Below are 19579 nucleotides of genomic sequence, written 5' to 3'. Positions count from 1 at the left end.
AATCAAAATAAATAAATCAGTCAATCAATCCAAACACACATCCTCAACTTTACATGGTGACTTGAACCTTCTAACTGTATAAATTGATCAAAAACTGCTCCCTCTAGTGGCGATAAAGTGTCACAACCAAGATGTCCACGATGTGGATTGGGACTGTAAACTAATCTAGAATCACATTTCCCGAACAAAAACAACAGTTCGGGCAAGGCAACAAACGAATAGTGCGCTAAAATGATCTAGAAAAGGAGAAACAAGCTAAATGTTTGAGGGACGTAGAAAAACAACCTGGGTATTTCTTCATGAGATTCACTCAAAGTGGCTAGAAAAACTAAAAAAAGTTGCATGAACGCTGCATTGAAAGCACTGAAACTATGATTAACACCACAACTTTGAAGTATATCATTACGATACAAACAACTCACTCGCTTGCTTTCAAATTTCGCTTGCATTTATTACACAGTTGAAACACATAAATCAAAATATGAACACTGTGGGTAGTGAAACAGGGTAACAAAAAATAAATAGGCAATCACAACCATTTATGGTCCCAAATAAAGGTTTTGGAATGCATATATGCTGGATGAACAAACAAATGGATTTAAAACTAGCGTTCCCAATCATTTCCAGTCCATAAAAGCAGTCGTGGTGAAACGCAGGTAGTGTGTTGGTAACTGCATCAGTCCAGAGCTAGTGCAGCACCAATGCATTCATTTCCCATCTCCTTTTTCCCCTAACAGTGGGAAAAATATGCATGCCAAACGGAGAGATAAACAAATAAATCAAGCGCCCTTCAGAGTCAATCATACTTGAGGCAGAGTAAAGAGGAAGTTGATATGTGTTCGAGTCGCTGGTTTGGGGTGAGAGTATTAACAGTGTACTCGTATATCCAGGAGTGTGTGACTATTTATCACAGTGAGCGTGTAGACAGTTTTCCCAAGCGAGCAGTTCCATGGTGACAGCGTGATGCATCACATGGTCTCAGTGGCGCATGTGGAGCCGGCAGCCGTGCTCGATTTGCAACGACCTAAGAGACACAGGCGATGGTCGCAAGAGACACACGGGAATCTGCAGGTCTTTAAACGTACCGTTATTTAATGGCTAGTCGCCCCAATGATCTCCGTTCCTCTTTGAGAATTCCTTTGGGGATTCTGGAAAAACATCTTTACGAGCAGGAATCAACATTCAGTTGTCGGCACCGCTGTGCCTGAGGGAAAGCCGTAGCGGGACAGTGTGTAGAATGCAACATCTTGGGCCGAAACAACCAGGTTCAAAGGTTGATGCCAAGGTGAACGTCAAGCCGGAAAAAAGGCGGAAAGTACGTTGCTATTTTGTCCCAATAATAAGAATTGAAAAATAGAAAATCCATTGAAACCATTTGAAATGATGAGGTGCACTAGAAGGGATGATGTCATTTTGCCACTTAAGCTGGAGCCAATCAGATTCCACAACAGTCTAGTTCATTAGAATAAAATTCACGCCTGAAATTATTAGGTTATCACTTAACAATACATGATGAAAACAAAAGCAAAAAGAGGGCGTTGCAAGTAAACATTGGGCTTCGTTCATGAATCACGAGCAGAATCAATCGTTGGTAAAACCATTCTTACGTAAATGGTCATTTTACATTCAACACCATGCAAAAATAATTGAAGTAAGAACTGGTGAAATTATTTGGTTATTATTAATCAACACATGATGAAAGTAAAAGGAAAAAGGGGAAAATTATTCATGAAATGAATCGCTGATAAAACCATTCTTACAAAAGTGGCCATTTTACGTACAATCTGATGCAACAATTGAAGTAAGAACAATTCTAATCTGTTTTCATGAATGATGCCCATTATGAGTAAACAATTGTTTGCCAATACAACTTTCATAACATTATTGGATCATTTGAAGCCAAAATATTTTAGGTGATATCACAAAGTATAAATGTGCGCATTCAAAATATGATTTTACTTTCACTACTATACGCTCAAGAAGTTTACAAATTTACATATACAGCCCGTTTTTCTAGATCTTTTACTAAAACGTAATTTTCTCTGCTTTTAGTCACCTAGTCATGCAAAAATATGAGGGATTTTTTTACATCAGTTCTGTTTCGTTGCGCTCGAATCATTTAAACAGGGCCGTTGCTAAAATGTACACATTTCTATGCATGTGCAGCCAAACACTAGGTCTACACACAACTTCTCACAGGTACACATGCCATAACAGAAATAAAGATTAATCAACAAAGGAAATGGATCAGGAATACCGGAATTTTTAAATCAGAAACTATGATTATGAATCTTAAAACGCATTATTAGAATTGTAATACTGGTTTAGAAAATGCATGAATATAAAGAAAAATCAAAAGACAATCTGACCGACTTGCTGTGATTATAGCATATATCTAAATGCAAACATGATTTTGCTTGCGGAAAGAGTGCGTCTCTCCAGCTGGCAGTAATTCTGTCTATGTTAGCAGTGTGTCAGAGCCTCAGCCATTAATTAACTTTATACGATTGCTCTATAAAGGCTTTCATTATATTAAGTGTAAAACAATTTAAGGCAGTAATGAAAGAAACTGATGGCAAAAGCAGCTTTTGTAATTAATTAATAGTTATTAGTTGCCAACTGATTATTTGAGGATCTGATGAGCAGAATCTGTGCACATTCTTTGTGAAAACTATTAATTGTTGGATAGAATTGACAATTTATGCAACATTTATGAAACACGACCAAAACGATTCAATTAAATGCAAAAATAATGAGAAAATAATCATTTTTCGAATGATTTACACAGAAATTAGTGTTGCTCGTGTATTGAGGGCCAATATGTGGCCTTCTACTGCTGTGCAGATCTGAACGGAAAGTCGGATTAATCCCTCTATAAGTTTGCTAAATTAAAATGCAAGCACACACAGAGTTGCCAAACGTTTTCAGGGACACATATATACACACACACACACACATTGACAGACACACACAAAACAAAACCAATACAGCTAAAAGTGACCGAGTTTTTGTAGAACGTCATCATTTTGCTGGAATAACGGAATAAACTCTGGATCGACTGAAGAAGCGGGTGAAATCTGCCTCTGTCCTTCCCGAAAAATGCATCTAAAGTTATAGGTCTGAAAATACTGATACACTTTGGAAAACGGCATGAGGCGAACAACGGTGCCATGTACCCATTTGAGAAAGCACAACGTAAAGCTGCACTGCTGGAAGAACAAACACGCTGTGAACATTCAAAAGGTTAGGCACTGAAAAACAGGTGGAATGGATTGGAAAATGACCTGGCGATGTCACACGGTGTTGATGTCAAACCCTGATTGGTTAGATGGAGCTCTAGAGTTCTTCATAATCTCCACCCTCACTGTGTCCTGGTCCGTCTCCACCGGCCAGGAAGGCCTCAAGATCGTCCACAGTTCCTGCTTTCTTGGGCCTTGATGATTTCTTCTTCTTCTTTTCTTTCTCGTCTACTGTTCCTGTTCCTATTCCCGCGTCATCTTTTTCCTTTTTCTTGTGTTTGTGTCGTTTTTTGCTGCTTTTCTCATCCTCCTAGAACAACAAGATTTTTTCTTCAATTTCACTAATAAAGGCAGTTTATGCACAAGCAACAAAATCTGAAACGCATGAGAAAATGTTATGCCTGGTTCAGATTACACAATTTTTTTTGTCTGTTATGATAATCACTGTGTCAGATTACACGATTTTGACTCCTAAAATCTTGTCGTGTCGTGGACAAGAAACTACACGTTGCTTTCCGACCAGTCATCGTGTGCTGTCTCACACACACATTCACTTGCACACATTCACGCACTGACACAGTCACGCACTGACACACTCACACACTCTCGCTCACTCACACTCACTCACACTCACTCACACTCACTCACACTCACTCACACTCATTCACACTCACTCACACTCACTCTCACTCACACTCACTCACACTCACTCACACTCACTCACACTCACTCACACTCACTCACACACACACTCACTCACACACACACTCACACACACTCACACACACTCTCACACACACTCACTCACTCTCACTCACTCACTCTCACTCTCACTCTCACACTCACTCTCACTCTCACACTCACTCACTCACACTCACTCACTCACACTCACTCACTCACACTCACTCACTCACACTCACTCACTCACACTCACACACTCACACAAGCTGTGTCTGAAACCGCTCACTCGTTCACTCATTCACTAATCCCTACATAGTGAATGGCAGTTGAGTGCACTACATCAGCAAAGAGTGAATGAAAATGAGTGAGCGAATTCGGACGCTGACATAATTATCACGCGCCAGAGAGCTCGGACCATTTCGTCATAAACATTACCTACCCATCTTTAATATTTCCTTTTTTGGCTGTATGAATTGTATGTAACAATTGTATGTACTTTTCACGTTTATTGCGTTATTTGATCAAAAAAAGATAATAAAAACACTTGCTTGTCATATTTTATTTTTACATTTATATGTGAAAATAAAAGAGAACAAAACACTACACAACACATTCGTTTATTCAAATATAGATATAACGGTATATATATAAATAAATAACCAGGCGTCTGGTCTTATAAATGATTGTTTTCTATCTCGCGTGCGCCGTTGCCATGGTGACATTGTTGCCGTCCGCCATATTTATTTTTCATTCACGCTCTATCGCCTTATCGTTTTGGATTGTGGGAAATAGTGTCTCAGCAAGTGTACATCGGATGTACACTCGAATTCAGAGAGGATTGTGGGTAAAAGTAGTGAACGAATGTAGGGAATGATGTCGTTCACTCAGAATTCGGACACCACTACAAAATGGCCGACACCCTAAATAGTGCACTATATAGTGGATAGGGAGCGATTTCAGACACAGCCTCACTCACTCACTCACTCACTCACTCACTCACTCACTCACTCACTCACTCACTCACTCACTCACTCACTCACTCACTCACTCACTCACTCACTCACTCACTCACTCACTCACTCACCTCACCTCACTCGTCGTGGAGGACCGGAAAAATAAAATTAAACATGCTAGTCTTTTTATCGTGATGTCGTGAAGCATTGTAGATGCGACGTCGGTTGTCGCCCACTATGACGCACACTATACAAGATGATACGATCGAATCTTGCGCCCCGACGCCCAATGTCGTTTACGAATCCCCACAACACCCTACGTCAAACGGATCGTGCCAAAATCGGGCTAAAATCGTGTAATCTGAACCAGGCATTAATAAGAGCGAGTTATCGACCAGTGGAGGCTTTTTGATTGCTGATACCGACTGATGTCCAATATAATGTTGTTCAATTATAAACTATAAACATTAAATTAATATTTACATCAAGCACAATTAAACTCCATAAATGGATTTAGCAGTATTTACAGAATGAGAACACAGAACAAATGAATTTGCTGTATAGTCACATTAATTGTTTCCTAACTGCAAAATATTGCAACACTGATTTACTGTTAAAGCTGCTTTGAAACAATCTGTATTGTATAAAGCACTATATAAATACATGTGACTTCACTTTACACAATATTTACTCATTGTCATTCTCCATTGTCAAGCTGTTGGTAGATTTTGGAAGTGACGCACAACCTCAAAATAGCAAAATATTGTTTGTTTAATTGCCCTAATTGATATTTGTCTATCGCTAATATAATCAAGTTTTTCATATCTTACCTCTTTGCTTTTCTTTTTCTTCTTTTTCTTGTCCTTTATGGAGTGTCTGCTTTCATTATCTGCAAGATAAAACAGACTTGGAAATGTGCACAAAGTCATCCTTTAACCCAGTTGTTAAAGACTGCAGACATTAAAAAATAAAAAATAAAAATAAAAAGCCCTCACGAAGCATTTGAGGGACGCGAGATCCTTTTTAAGGGTGTGGGATTATATGGGTTACATTGAAAAGCAAAAATACAGCCAGAAATATTTACACGATTGCCCGTCCGCTTCGAAATCAATGGATTTGCAGCATTCTTTGACAGCATAAACTCTTAGTTTTACCTGCATTAATATAACTTTGAAATGGGCATCAATGCTTTTAAAGACCTGTTTTTATATAACGTGTCAATTAAATCACTTACAGTACATTAAAGTGCCCCATTATGATTTTTTGGATATTACCTTTCATGTAGGGTGTAATATAGCGGTTTGTGAATGTAAAAGGTCTGCAAAGTTTCAAAGATCAAAGTGCATGACAAATAAAGTTATCATCTCCTAAAAGCAAGAACCGATTCTCGACTGCCTGAAACGAGTCGTCAGCAACTTCCTGCTCGAAGGTTTGTAACAAGTTTGCATAATGCCAGCCTGTGTTCTTCTATCTACTTTGATCTGCCCTCAAACACTCTAGCTGTAACTGAAGAGATTGGTTGAGAAGACGCTTTTTCTCTGTGCAGTGATAGCAAATCCACTTTGCATGTGCTTCCATGAGGACTCAAATTGATACGGAGGGGTTTAGAGAGATTGAATCCTTTACTGAACCGTTTCTGACACAGTGAGCAAAGAGCTGATGCTGCAATGTATATGATGAGAAAATTAAAGTGTTTTTTTGACCTTGGATGAATGTAAACCTATTGTAGGAGACCCCAAAACTAAATTATGGACATTTAAAATAGCATAATGGAGCACTTTAAAATGAAAAAAAAGTAGGATAGATTTCAATGTCTGAGTAAATAATGTTAATCCTTACTTATCTTGTAAACATAAAGCCCACTTTGGCTGAAAGGATGTGAATTCCCTTTATTTGTGACCAGTCATTTACTGATTGTTACCTTCCTGATCTTCACTGCTGTCTTTACTCTTAGGTGTCGTCTCTTCAAATCCCAGGCCGAAGAGGTCAATGTCGCTATTGAGGGTCTTGAATGAGGGGGCGACAGGTTTGGGGGGCTCCTGGAGTCCAGCTAACACAAAACCATCATCCGACCGATCAGATAAGTCATCTAGTGCAGAAAGTGCCCTCTAAGAAAAACAGACAAAGCATTAAATATGAGTGGCTAAGTGGGAATTATGTGGTGGCAAAATAGATCAATTATATTCATTAGACTTTAGATGCATTAGATGATTTACATTTCTTAGAGAACAACACTTGTGATGGATTTCGGTCAGGGTTATTATAGTTAAAACTAAAACTAAAACAATAAAAATAATAATTATTTATTTATTTATTTATTTTAATTCGGCTAGCTGCCAAGACAATATTTCTCTTTTTTTTTTTTTTTTTTTTTTAAGTACTAAAATAACTAAAACTAAATAAATTAAATGTAATAAAAAAAAATGATATAGACGTTCTGTATTTACAACAAAATAGTAAAAATGACAAAAACACACGACAAAATGACTAAAACCAAATTTAAAATGAAAACAGAAAATATAAAAATAAAATCCAATTAAAAATATTAAAAACTAATAGGATATCAATTACATTCAAATAACACTGATTTCAGTGTGGAATAACAGGCCATGGGTTGAAATTTCATTAATAATCAAGAACCTAGAAATGGTTCTCTACCGTCTTGATCTTGTGTACGCCAAGTTCTTCACTCTCAAAATCAGGGTCATCCATGGCAAACGACAGCATCTGCTGAGCGTCTGAGTCTGAGTGCACCTCAACAGCGCCCCCTGTCTTTAGACCTACAGGTCCTGCTGTTGTTTTCAGGCTTTGGGGTCTCTCGGCTGGTTTAGACATGGTTTGCAGATGTTTCATGGAGTTCACTGAAGATCTGAGAAAATAAATGTTAGTTACTACAGGAAATGTCAGTCCGTCCGTCCAAATCCATCCATGTATTTCATCCATCCATCCATCCATCCATGTATTTTATCCATCCATCCATCCATGTATTTCATCCATCCATGTATTTCATCCTTGCATTTCATCCATCCATGTATTTCATCCATCCATCCATCCATGTATTTCATCCATCATCCATCCATGTATTTCATCCATCATCCATCCATGCATTTCATCCATCCATCCATGTATTTTATCCATCCATGTATTTCATCCTTGCATTTCATCCATCCATCCATCCATCCATGTATTTCATCCATCCATGTATTTCATCCTTGCATTTCATCCATCCATGTATTTCATCCATGCATTTCATCCATCCATCCATCCATGTATTTCATCCATCATCCATCCATGTATTTCATCCATCATCCATCCATGTATTTCATCCATCATCCATCCATGCATTTCATCCATCCATCCATGTATTTTATCCATCCATGTATTTCATCCTTGCATTTCATCCATCCATCCATCCATCCATGTATTTCATCCATCCATTCATGTATTTCATCCTTGCATTTCATCCATCCATCCATCCATCCATCCATCCATCCATGTATTTCATCCATCATCCATCCATGCATTTCATCCATCATCCATCCATGCATTTCATCCATCCATCCATGTATTTCATCCATCCATCCATGTATTTTATCCATCCATGTATTTCATCCTTGCATTTCATCCATCCATCCATCCATCCATGCATGCATTTCATCCATCCATCCATCCATCCATCCATGTATTTCATCCTTGCATTTCATCCATGCATTTCATCCATCCATCATCCATCCATCCATGTATTTCATCCATCATCCATGTATTTCATCCATCCATGTATTTCATCCTTGCATTTCATCCATGCATTTAATCCATCCATCCATCCATCCATCCATCCATCCATGTATTTCATCCATCATCCATCCATGCATTTCATCCATCCATCCATGTATTTCATCCATCCATCCATGTATTTCATCCATCCATCCATGCATTTCATCCATCCATCCATGCATTTCATCCATCCATCCATGTATTTCATCCATCCATATATTTCATCCATCCATCCACCCATGCATTTCATCCATGCATTTCATCCATTTCGGCTCAAGGGCCACACTGGGTTTTAAAATTTGACAGAGGGCCGGCCCAGTAGCAGATTATGAAACACGATTTCATCTTTTTTTTTTTTGCGTGCATATGCTGCACACTGTAAACCCCTTGGTTAGGATTAGGGGTGCGGAGTGCGTGCCTATTACACGCCATTAAAGGGATAGTTCGCCCAAAAATTTAAATTCGGTCATCATTTACTGACCCTCAAGTTGTTTCAAACCTGTATGAATTTCTTTTTTCTGCTGAACACAAAAGAAAATATTTAGAAAAATGTCGGTAACCAAACAGTTGATGGACCCCATTGTTTTCCATAGTAGGAAAAAAAAATACTATGGAAGTCAATGGGGTCCATCAACTGTTTGGTTACCGACATTTTTCAAAATATTTTCTTTTGTGTTCAGCAGAAAAAAGAAATTCATACAGGTTTGAAACAACTTGAGGGTGAGTAAATGATGACCGAATTTTCATTTTTGGGCGAACTATCCCTTTAAGTGCGTATCATATGCACGCGAAAACTGCGTTTCATAAGAACTACAAATACAATTCGTGGTATTCGCACTTTCATGACATCGGGCTGAGCAAACACATTTACGTTGTGGCAACGTCTGCGCGAAATTCAACAACTGAGAGACGACATTCTGACAATACATTTTTTATGCTATATCCCCCATTTAGCATGTTATGTTTTGAGGTTAATTTTTAATTAGATGTTTGATAATTATAGCCTATACTTTTTAAATATTGTTTATCCTTATTATTATTTAATGGGCCCAACCATAAATTAGAAACAAAACACCTAAGTGTACACTTAGAAGAGTAAAAATGACAGAAGGTTACGTTCATTCAACTTTATTAAAACTGCATGGCAATCAATTTGCACTTCCAAAAGTCATACATTTGTGGAAAAAAAAAAACTAAATAAACGAATATACAAATTTATTTTAAGTATAATAAAATAAAACATAAAAAGCAAAGGCAGATCAGAACATTTAATGAACAAAACCGGGTTCAGTAGCCTACATGGCAGACAGGGGAGCGTAGTCGAAAGCCGGGCGAAAAGGTCGGTAAACGGATTAACGGAATCAGTCAGGAGGATCCATCCACAAATCCAGAGTAACGTTAGGCAAACTAAATAGCAGACAAATCAAAGGAAAAACTAAACGTGTGCAAGCGGTTACCAAACATTTTTTTCTCTGTGAGTTTTCAAAAAAAGGAAAAAACATTAACGTGCACCAAGTCTATGCCGCGGTCTGTTTGGTTTCCATGGTGACGCGTCTAGCTTGTTACGTGACACACCGCAGCCACAACAGCGCTGAATGAATGATGATCTGCTTTTATGTCATTTTTCCTTTTTTACATTTGTTAGCTATGGCATGAAATATCTGATATTCTGATTGTCAAATATATGCCACGCAATATATATAAAGCAAAGTATTGCAAGAAAAAGGCAAAATGAATGCGATCTTAAGACATTTTTTTTAAATACTCGACGGGCCGGATTAAACAGCCTAACGGGCTGTATGTGGCCCGCGGGCCGTAGTTTGCCCACCCCTGTTTTAATCCCTCCATCCATCTTTTTCATCCCTCCATCCATCTATCTTTTTCATCCAACCATCCATGTCTATCTGTCAGTCTGCCGATCTATCTACAGAAATCACTGCCAAGGTAACATTAATTGAAAAATAATATTATCAAGAAATGTAAATTGGTTTTGCCTTCATTACGGGTGTTTTAATTAAAGTAAATTAGAGAAGTCTCTCTGCTAATGGAATAATTTCTATTTTGGAAGCTCATCAACAGTGAGGGAAATTAATTAAAACCGTACAACAAATCTTCTGGAAATTCTGGTCAGGTCTCAGCATGTCTGTATCCCACTGATGTCTTTCTATTAAAAGTAAGATGCATTTGTGCATGCGGTTTTTTACCCCTTTGAGTTTGTTCCTGAGCTGATGCCTTTGTGCAGGGCAACAGAGGGTAGGGATAAATCTTCCTCCTCTTCGTCACTCGTGAGTGTGACGCCCACGCTCGGGACCACCGCTTTAAGGGGAGGCTGGCTCAGCGCTCGGTCATCCGGATCTAAATCATCCTGGAAGCCGGAGACCAGAGGATTTCCCCGGCCCTCTCCATCACTGAGGAAAAGACAGGAAAACTCATCATGAGTTTAACATGCGACTACAATTTAACCCAAATGCCTCTGCTCTTATTGCGATCAATGCCTCAGTCCTTATTTAATATAAATATGGTTATGTAACTTTACAATAATATTTCATTTTCCAACATTAAATAAATTAGTTAACATGAACAAAGAATGAACACTTCTACAGCATTTATTAATCGTTGCTAATGTTAATTTTAACATTTACTTAGTTAATGCATTGTGAACTAACAACATACAATTTTTATTAACTAACATTAACAAAGATATATAAATAATAAATATTATATATATATTTCAATCATGTTGATCTGAGAAAATGAAACCCTGTCCAGTATGTTAATGAGCTGCTAAAATTACAAAAGTAATATTCAAACAAGCGTATGGAATTATTATTATTTTATTTTTTTAGAAAGAATAAAGGACGTGTTATGACAGCTCACCTATCACTGTCCAGAATGGGAGCTGATGTTGGAGGTTTTTTCTTCGATTTAACTGCTGTTCCACCGTCTTCCAGAAAGGTCCGGTCCAATCCAACCTCCGGCACAAACTCATCCACGCTCTGCACCTTTCCAGAGGGCTTCGGGCCTTCAGAACCTGCAGTTTCTGATGAAAATAAAAGACCATATTGGGTTAAAATGAACATATGCAATAATTCCAACATTTGGAATAGTAATGTGCACGAATTATGATGCACAGTTGCAAAGAGTCAAGGCAAGTCAAGCCAGCTTCATTTCTATAGCGTTTTATACAATACAGATCGTTTCAAAGTAGCTTTACAGTGATAACAGGAAAAAATGATTCAATGATGCAAAAAGAATTCAATTATGGAATAAAGCAGCATTGTTGAGCTGTTTCAGTGCAGTTGTTGATTCAGTTCTGTCATACAGTGATGTCATGGTCCAGCTCAGTTCAGTTCTCATCCAATAGTGTCAGTGCAGTCAGATCAATAATATTGCCGAATATTGTGTGTTCCCAACTAAGCAAGCAAGAGGTCACAGTGGCAAAGAACCCAAAGTCCATCAGGTGACAGAAATGGAGGAAGAAACCTTGGGAGAAACCAGGATCAGTCGAGGGGACGATTCTCCTCTGGCCAAACAAGCCAACAGTGTGCTTATGAATCCAGGCTGCATCACAAGTCAGATATTTATACCATATTTACACCTGAAACATATTTGACCATTTTAGAATTTTGGTTTGATTTTATTTTCTTGTTTATTAATATTAAGCTGCTTTGAAAAAATTAAATGTGCTACATAAATGTGACTTGACCTTTTTTAGGGATTAAGATATTTTGCATTGATGATAATCAGACCCCTTCCCCCCCATATTCTCATAAAAAAAAAAATCTCATGCTCATTAATAACATGCAAGAATGCATTTGCATGAATTAAAACAGAAATATATTTGACTTTTATAGAATTACAGAGTTGTCTTATGATATTCTATTAAACTTGCATTATTATTTATTATATTATAATTATTCTGAACAAATTAAATTAGGTAAATCTGTCATTACACATATGAAAAAATTGCATAAAATAAAGGATATTTTTTAAAACTATTAACATATTTTGCATCATCCATTTTTTCTCTCACATTTCTCTATAGTTTTCTTCTTCAACAGCCGCTTGCACCCCCTGCTGGTGAGGACGACTAACAGCTTTGGAGATCATCAATCGGCAATCTACCGATATTCCCGGATGTCAAATGTTGAATTTTCTGTCGAATTTGAACCACTGAATTTGTGGAAGCGAAATAAAAAAAATGGACCGAAAATTGCTGGTCGAATATTATAGGTTGTATTTTTAAACAGAATGAACATTTTGGAAGTGAATTCTGAACGTTGAATATGGATTATTGAATTTTTAATAATGAAAATGTTTTGAATTAACTGTTTTGATTCACAGCCTAAATATACAACCATGTTGAATTTCAGCCCATAAAAATGCAAGCCCTAAACATACAATGCATTAAAATGCAAGCAGGGTTAATGCAATGCATATTTTTTCAAGTAGTGCAATTCAACAAGCTTTTTTGTTTCAAAAACATTTGTCATTATTTTACTTCCATAAATTTCCCCCGAAAATTCTCATTAAAAATCTCATTCGTTTATTACAGTAATGAAAATACAGACACGATGATTTAATTTAAATCAGCAATACAATAGGCAGTACAACAACTTTTAAAAAATATAAACTTAATGAGATTTCTTGGGGGAAAATGTGCTTAATCATGATAATATTAATAAACAGTAGAATAAATAAATAAATAAAAAAGGCTTGAGATTCACTGAAACGCATGAAACGTACAAAGGAAATAAATATATGAATATATCTAGATTTCATGGGCATTCAGCACACTTTCAGACATATTAGAAGGACAGATGATGGCAGCAATGAAGACACAACAAGTATTTGTACTGTCACAGATGAAGGAACTGAATACTCAGCACAATCCTGTGATTAGAAAGTCTCGGTAAGCATGTTGTTGAATAAAGGAGCTTTTAAAGGTCCTAAAAAAGGAAAATGTCCAGAAGAAATTAGCAAAAACTGCAATCTGGACCATCTTGAATGCTGAACTAATGATACATTATTATTAACGATATCTTGGACCTTTCATACCAGTTTAGACATTTGTCAAATTGGATCCAGCATTCCACACAACAAAAAGGCCACTTCTGTGAAAATGAGCAAAAACACAAACTTAAGAGAGCAAAATATTTGCAAATGATATTTATATGGAGCCATTTGACACACTTTCTGTGTGTATATGTGTTGATGGGCCCCATCCCCCAGGATCTGCAATGCAGCAGCAGATGCACTGGTGCAGAGCCGGCGTGTGTTTGTCAGTCCAGCGCTCTCCGTAATGACTGTGCAGCGGCGGGTCCAGCGCTGCCTGATAATGTCTCATTGGTATTCAGTATATAAGGCAATGAATGTAGTCCCTGAACGACTGCCCCTCTTTAGTACAGTTCATATATTCACATTAGCAAACCTACACACACACACACACTCTCAGATCTGAAAACACACTAGGGAAACCGTGTAAGTTAAATGTTGTGAAGGTCTTTGAAGTACATAATGAATGTAAACAGACCCTTTTATACAAAGAGACTTACTGGGGATTTTCAAAAGTTGCACCTTGCATTCAATTCCGTGAGAGTAAATATTCTAAACTGTAGACTAAACTTTAAAAACAACAGCATTTTGAGGCATTATAGACACACTGCTGATGTTAAGGATGTTGCAAATGGTAGGTCGTAACGTTAAATCAACATTTTATTTAGTTCATTACCGTAAAAACAAAGCTAGTGTACCCAATATTGGAGTATATCATATCAAGTGTTTTTATTTGTGTGATGCACAGAGTTGCACATGTAGAGCGTTTCAGATCAGACACAAACAATCAGTTTGGATGTTGCCTTCACTCAAAAAAAATAAAAAATATATAGACCTACATTTAAGATCTATGTAATTACTAGGGCTGGGAAAAAATTAATCGCGATTAATCGCATCCAAAATAAAAGTTTGTGTTTGCATAATATATGTGTGTGTACTGTGTATAATTATTTTGTATATATAAATACACACATATGCATGTATATATTTAATATATATAAATATATATAATATAAATGATGTATAAATTTATATACAGTATATACATGCAAATATTTCTAAAATAAATACATGCATATGTGTGTATTTATATATGCAAAATAATTATACACAGTACACACACATATATTATGCAAACACAAACTTTTATTTTGGATGCGATTAATCGCAATTAATTTTTTCCCAGCCCTAGTAATTACATAAAATCTTCATTGATTTGGGCATTTAAAACACACATTAGTTTAACAAACTAATAATTGGATCTTGCTTGAACTAGCTATAATTAAATTCAATGACTTTTAAACTGATTAAATGTAATTGTTTGCACAATTAACAGACTTATTCTGATGCAAAGCAATTTTAATAAAAACATTTTGAAAATATGATTATTTGAAAGAAAAAAAGAAATAAGCAAATAATAATAATAAACTATGCCATGATTAATTTGTGTGTGAGTGTGTGTTTATGTAGGAAGTAGGCGACAAGACGGCTTACAGAACAGAGCTTATCTGTGCTACAGAAAAGCCTCATTCTTAAAAGTGAGATCTTTCAGAGCCGAGACATAACTGGCAACAGACTACTAAAAACAGACTCCTCTGACGTTTTGTACTGACCTGGTGAAGTCTCTGCAGCAGACGAACCAAACAGGCGTGACATGAAGCCTCGTTTCTGGGCATGAGGAGGTGCGGGTTGGGTAGATGCGGGTACGGTTGCTGCGGGCGAAGGCTCCAGGGTTTGAGATGGTGTTTGGGGAGCATGGGCGGCTGTGATCTGGACAGGAGGGTGTGGTATAGATGGAGGTGGTGGCGGGGCGGATTGGGTCTGGAGAGGGACAGGGGCCTGTGGTGTACTGGGGCTGGAGTTACTGGGAGAGGCGGCACCGGGCAGCACCACAGGGGACTGGGACCCCGAGGACGGGCTCTGGCCATTAGAGGGCGCTGGAGATCCATAAGCTTTGCGTGCCTCCATCATCTCAAGAAATCTGCAAAAACAGCAGTGAAATTTGTAAAAATGTTGGTCAGGTGGTCTTAGTGGGTGGCTCTTGGCCATAGTGGGACTTTTGCTTTGCTAAACTCTGAACTTGTGTGACATCTCATGATGCTCTACAGCAGGGGTTTCCAAACTTTTTATCAGCCGAACCACTTACATTTGAAAAATGTAATAATATAATGCAAGTTAATATTTCAATAATTTATCAACACAGTAATAATAATTTCTATTATAACTATATATACTATAATATTGATAATAAAGCAACAACAATAATAATAATATAAATTATTATTAGTATTATTTTTGTGTCACTAATATTATTTATTATCATGTTTTAATAGAATTAATAATAATAAAAATAATTATTATTATTATTACCATTATTATTAATTCTATTATCTTATTATTTTAAATCTGAAATATATTACTGTTGTAAATTACAATTGTAGTGTAAAATTAAAATAATAATATTTGATAATTATGATAATTTTATTTAAGAATACATGCAACAATATTTATATTTATGAGTCTTAAGTTCTTTATTTTCAAACGTTCAATCCCTCCATATTTTAACATGCCAAAACATTCATTTTGGAGGAATACTGGTGAAATACTGAACATTTCTTTGGAATTTGAGACATGGTGTAGAACATTTTTTATAAAAATGAGATGGGAGGATTGCAATCTCTCACCAATGTTTTGCATTCACCTGAGAAACTTTGCGTTCGCTCGCAAAACGTTTGTTTTCCTTGCGAGCGAACGCAAAATTTCTCGGGGGAACTCAAAACATTTGCAAGAGAACACAAATATTTTCCCTCCCATCTCATATATTTTCCCCCCACCACGTCCACTTAGATATATCTATGTCCGCATGTGTATATATATCTATTAGATGTATGTATGTCCGGCCCTATGTCCGCCGTACATATCTGTTCACTAAATGATGTTAAAAATAATGCGAATGTGTAAAGATAACCTAGCACCCGGTGCGTTACCAAATGCACGTGAACTACAGCAGTCGACATTTGAAGTGGATCAAAACCTTTCATCAAAGTTATACATGAATTTTGAACAATACCCGTTCTTGTCTTAGGACAACTTTGATGACCTTTTTTGATCCACTATAAAATGTTGACTACTGTATATATAAATATATATATATATATATATATATATATATATATATATATATATATATATATTTTTTTTTTTTTTTTTTTTTTTTTTATATGCATGCATAGTGTCTGTGTGTGCTTGAGGTTCACACTCACATGTCATAGTTCTGGTCCTCCGTCTCCTGCTGAACACTGAGTTCTTCTAGCATGGCATCGATGTCAAGCTGATTTGTCTCCAGTTGTCGTAACAGAGTCTCCCTCTGCAAACACAAAAACACCACATCAAACACACTGTAATCTCTCAGGACATCAACAGTGACCTCATTTTGACTCAAGTAAGCACTGTCCTGCTTTATTATTTCTAAATTAGGAGGAGGACTGGAAATGAATGGGTAGAGAGAAGCACAAACTGAAAAACACGCACCAACCAATAACCGGTTTCTGACCGAACTGATACTTGGGGTTAGAAGTTTGTTCAAAGTCACGGAAGTTAGAAGTGGCCTTTAAACTATGACTGAAAAAGATAGCAAGGAGAGGGAAACAGATCTAGGCACAGTACTGAAAGTTTAATGAGTTTGACACGGACTAATTCTGAGCAGCGGGATTTGCATCACCTTTACAGCAACCAGTTGTTCAACTGTCAGCAATATTCGCAGATAATAAAGACTTGTGTATAACAGGGGAAGGTCAACCGTGTCCATCAGACAAAAGAATTACAAACAGATTGAAGTAACCAGAACCCTGTGAAACCAATCAATATACAGAATCTGATATACAACGTTTATGAATTATTGTGGTTGCATCTGTAATATGATGTTGCGCATCTCTTGAGTTTTATTATCAATCTATGCTGAGCTGGATAATTGAACAGAAGTTAATTTATCTAACAAGATCAATAAAATACATTAAACTGAAACCAGTCCGCCAACCCACTTACTGTGGAGTAACCTTAGGAAGAGAGGCTGACACATAAGACACAGCGGCCGCCATTGATCCCCAGGCTAATTTCTACATTCCTAATTAATTAATGCCATTCAGCCAGTCTCAAGAGACATATAACGACTTTAAAGGGGATCTATAATGCCTTTTTACAAAGTCTTTCTTTTGTTTTTGGGCTCTACTAGAACAGGTTTTCATGCTTTAATTGATCAAAAAACACATTATTTTCCCCATATTCTCAACTGTTGCAGCTCCTCTCTTCCCAGTCTGTCAGTAACGCTCTGTTTAGCTCCTGTCTCTATGAAGCCCCTCCTTCTGAAAAGCACAGTGTGCTCTGATTGGTCGGCTGGAGCAGTGTGTTGTGATTGGCCAACTGCTCAGAGCGTGTCTGAGAAATGTCCCGCCCCTCACCATAACCGCCAGTTTCAACACTACTAACTCACTCAACCCCGCCCCTTTATTTTGCGTATGCCTTGGGCGGCAATTATATATATGAGGAATATTGTGATGTGTTTGTTCCTAGAAGAAAACTCAAGACTACAATGGAGGCGTTTCAGGGAGTTCAGAAACCGTGCGCACTAATATAGAGAATAACTCCCGCTGGAGGGACTTTGTGCTTTGTAAATTTGCAGACCATTTCATTCTCAAACAGCAACATTACACACTAACGAAAGTTGAAAATGTAAAAAAGTATAACAGGAACCCTTTAATGCTACTGCTAAAGTTAGTCCTAACTTGACTGTAAGACTAAATCTGTTGGGCAACAAAGACGGGGACTCAAATCTACAGCTGCCTACTGAGTGCACTAGAGAAGGTCCTATTAAAGGGTTCCCACAACTTTTGACCAATTCATTTCCATGATTTTTTTTTTCAGTAATTGAAAGCGAGCTGAAATAAAATAAAATATAAATATTACTTATTCAATGAAAACCTTAAGTTTTTTTACGTTTTTTTTTTTTATGTTGTCTTGGCAATCTAACTGAAATATAATAAGTTTTAGTTGAAGTACTAAAACTAAAATAAAAATAAAAGCAAAATATAAATATAAATATAAATATAAAAAACCCTAAAACTAACAAAAATGACATAAAATAACAAAAACTTGAAAAAAATGAAAACTCAAAATATAAATGTCAAAACTAGTTCAAATAAATAATATATCAATAAAACGAAAGTCATTAAAATCCCTTGAATTGATTAAATCATAAAAAAACAAGTAATAAAAACTCAGTGAGTGTTTTAGCGCAATTTTCTCACGTCATGGGAACACAACACTCAAAATTCAATTTTTGAAGCATAAAGGAAAGATTTTTGATCAAATCTTTTTTTCTAATATTATTGTAAATTTTAGAAGCTATCGATTGCAATTTGTTTCAACTCGATAGCTATTATGGTTGCCGAGAAATTAGCAAAAAACTGAATTTTCTTCTGGAATTTCCAGGAAATCCAAAATCTTTTCCTGGATTTTTTTTGTGCGTTCCCGAGATTAGACCTTCCTTAACATAATGCCGAAAACCCGAAGTCTCTAGGTGGTCTGGTTGAGGAGTAGATAGAAGTGCAAGATTGGTGCGCACAGACAGAACAGAAATCATGAGTTAACAATCGCAATTTTGTCCGGTGGAAAATTGCGCTAAAAAAGCTACTGAAATTCCCATATCTAAAAAATAAAAAATTTAAATGGAAAATTCAACTATAGAATTGCCTGATTTTCCCAGGTTTCCTGTGAATCATAAGTGATTTTGTCAGAATCAAATTCATGAATTGAGCAATTTCATATTTCTCTCATTTTCACTTCCTGACAAAGACTATAAAAAAAATAAAGTGAATTCTC

General features: G+C 36.7%; 1 protein-coding gene across 2 annotated transcripts in view; it reads right to left on the bottom strand.

The window, feature by feature from the left end:
* Positions 1-428: 428 nt before the first annotated feature.
* rabl6a (RAB, member RAS oncogene family-like 6a) overlaps positions 429-19579 on the bottom strand; it is a 34161-nt gene continuing 15010 nt past the window's right edge. For both annotated transcript variants that reach the window (XM_084413638.1, XM_084413637.1), the window contains exons 9-16: positions 16966-17069; positions 15316-15683; positions 11525-11687; positions 10852-11055; positions 7532-7742; positions 6795-6981; positions 5704-5762; positions 429-3549 (exon numbers count right to left, since the gene is read on the bottom strand). In XM_084413638.1, coding sequence (XP_084269764.1) covers positions 3337-3549; positions 5704-5762; positions 6795-6981; positions 7532-7742; positions 10852-11055; positions 11525-11687; positions 15316-15683; positions 16966-17069 — 1509 coding nt within the window. In that variant the 3' untranslated portion in view covers positions 429-3336. The remainder of the gene's footprint in view (positions 3550-5703; positions 5763-6794; positions 6982-7531; positions 7743-10851; positions 11056-11524; positions 11688-15315; positions 15684-16965; positions 17070-19579) is intronic.

The sequence above is a fragment of the Rutilus rutilus genome (genome assembly GCF_951802725.1).
Source record: "Rutilus rutilus genome assembly, chromosome: 7".
Taxonomy (NCBI): domain Eukaryota; kingdom Metazoa; phylum Chordata; class Actinopteri; order Cypriniformes; family Leuciscidae; genus Rutilus; species Rutilus rutilus.
Note: the sequence above shows the minus strand (reverse complement) of the source record. Positions and strands in the feature narration are given on the sequence as shown.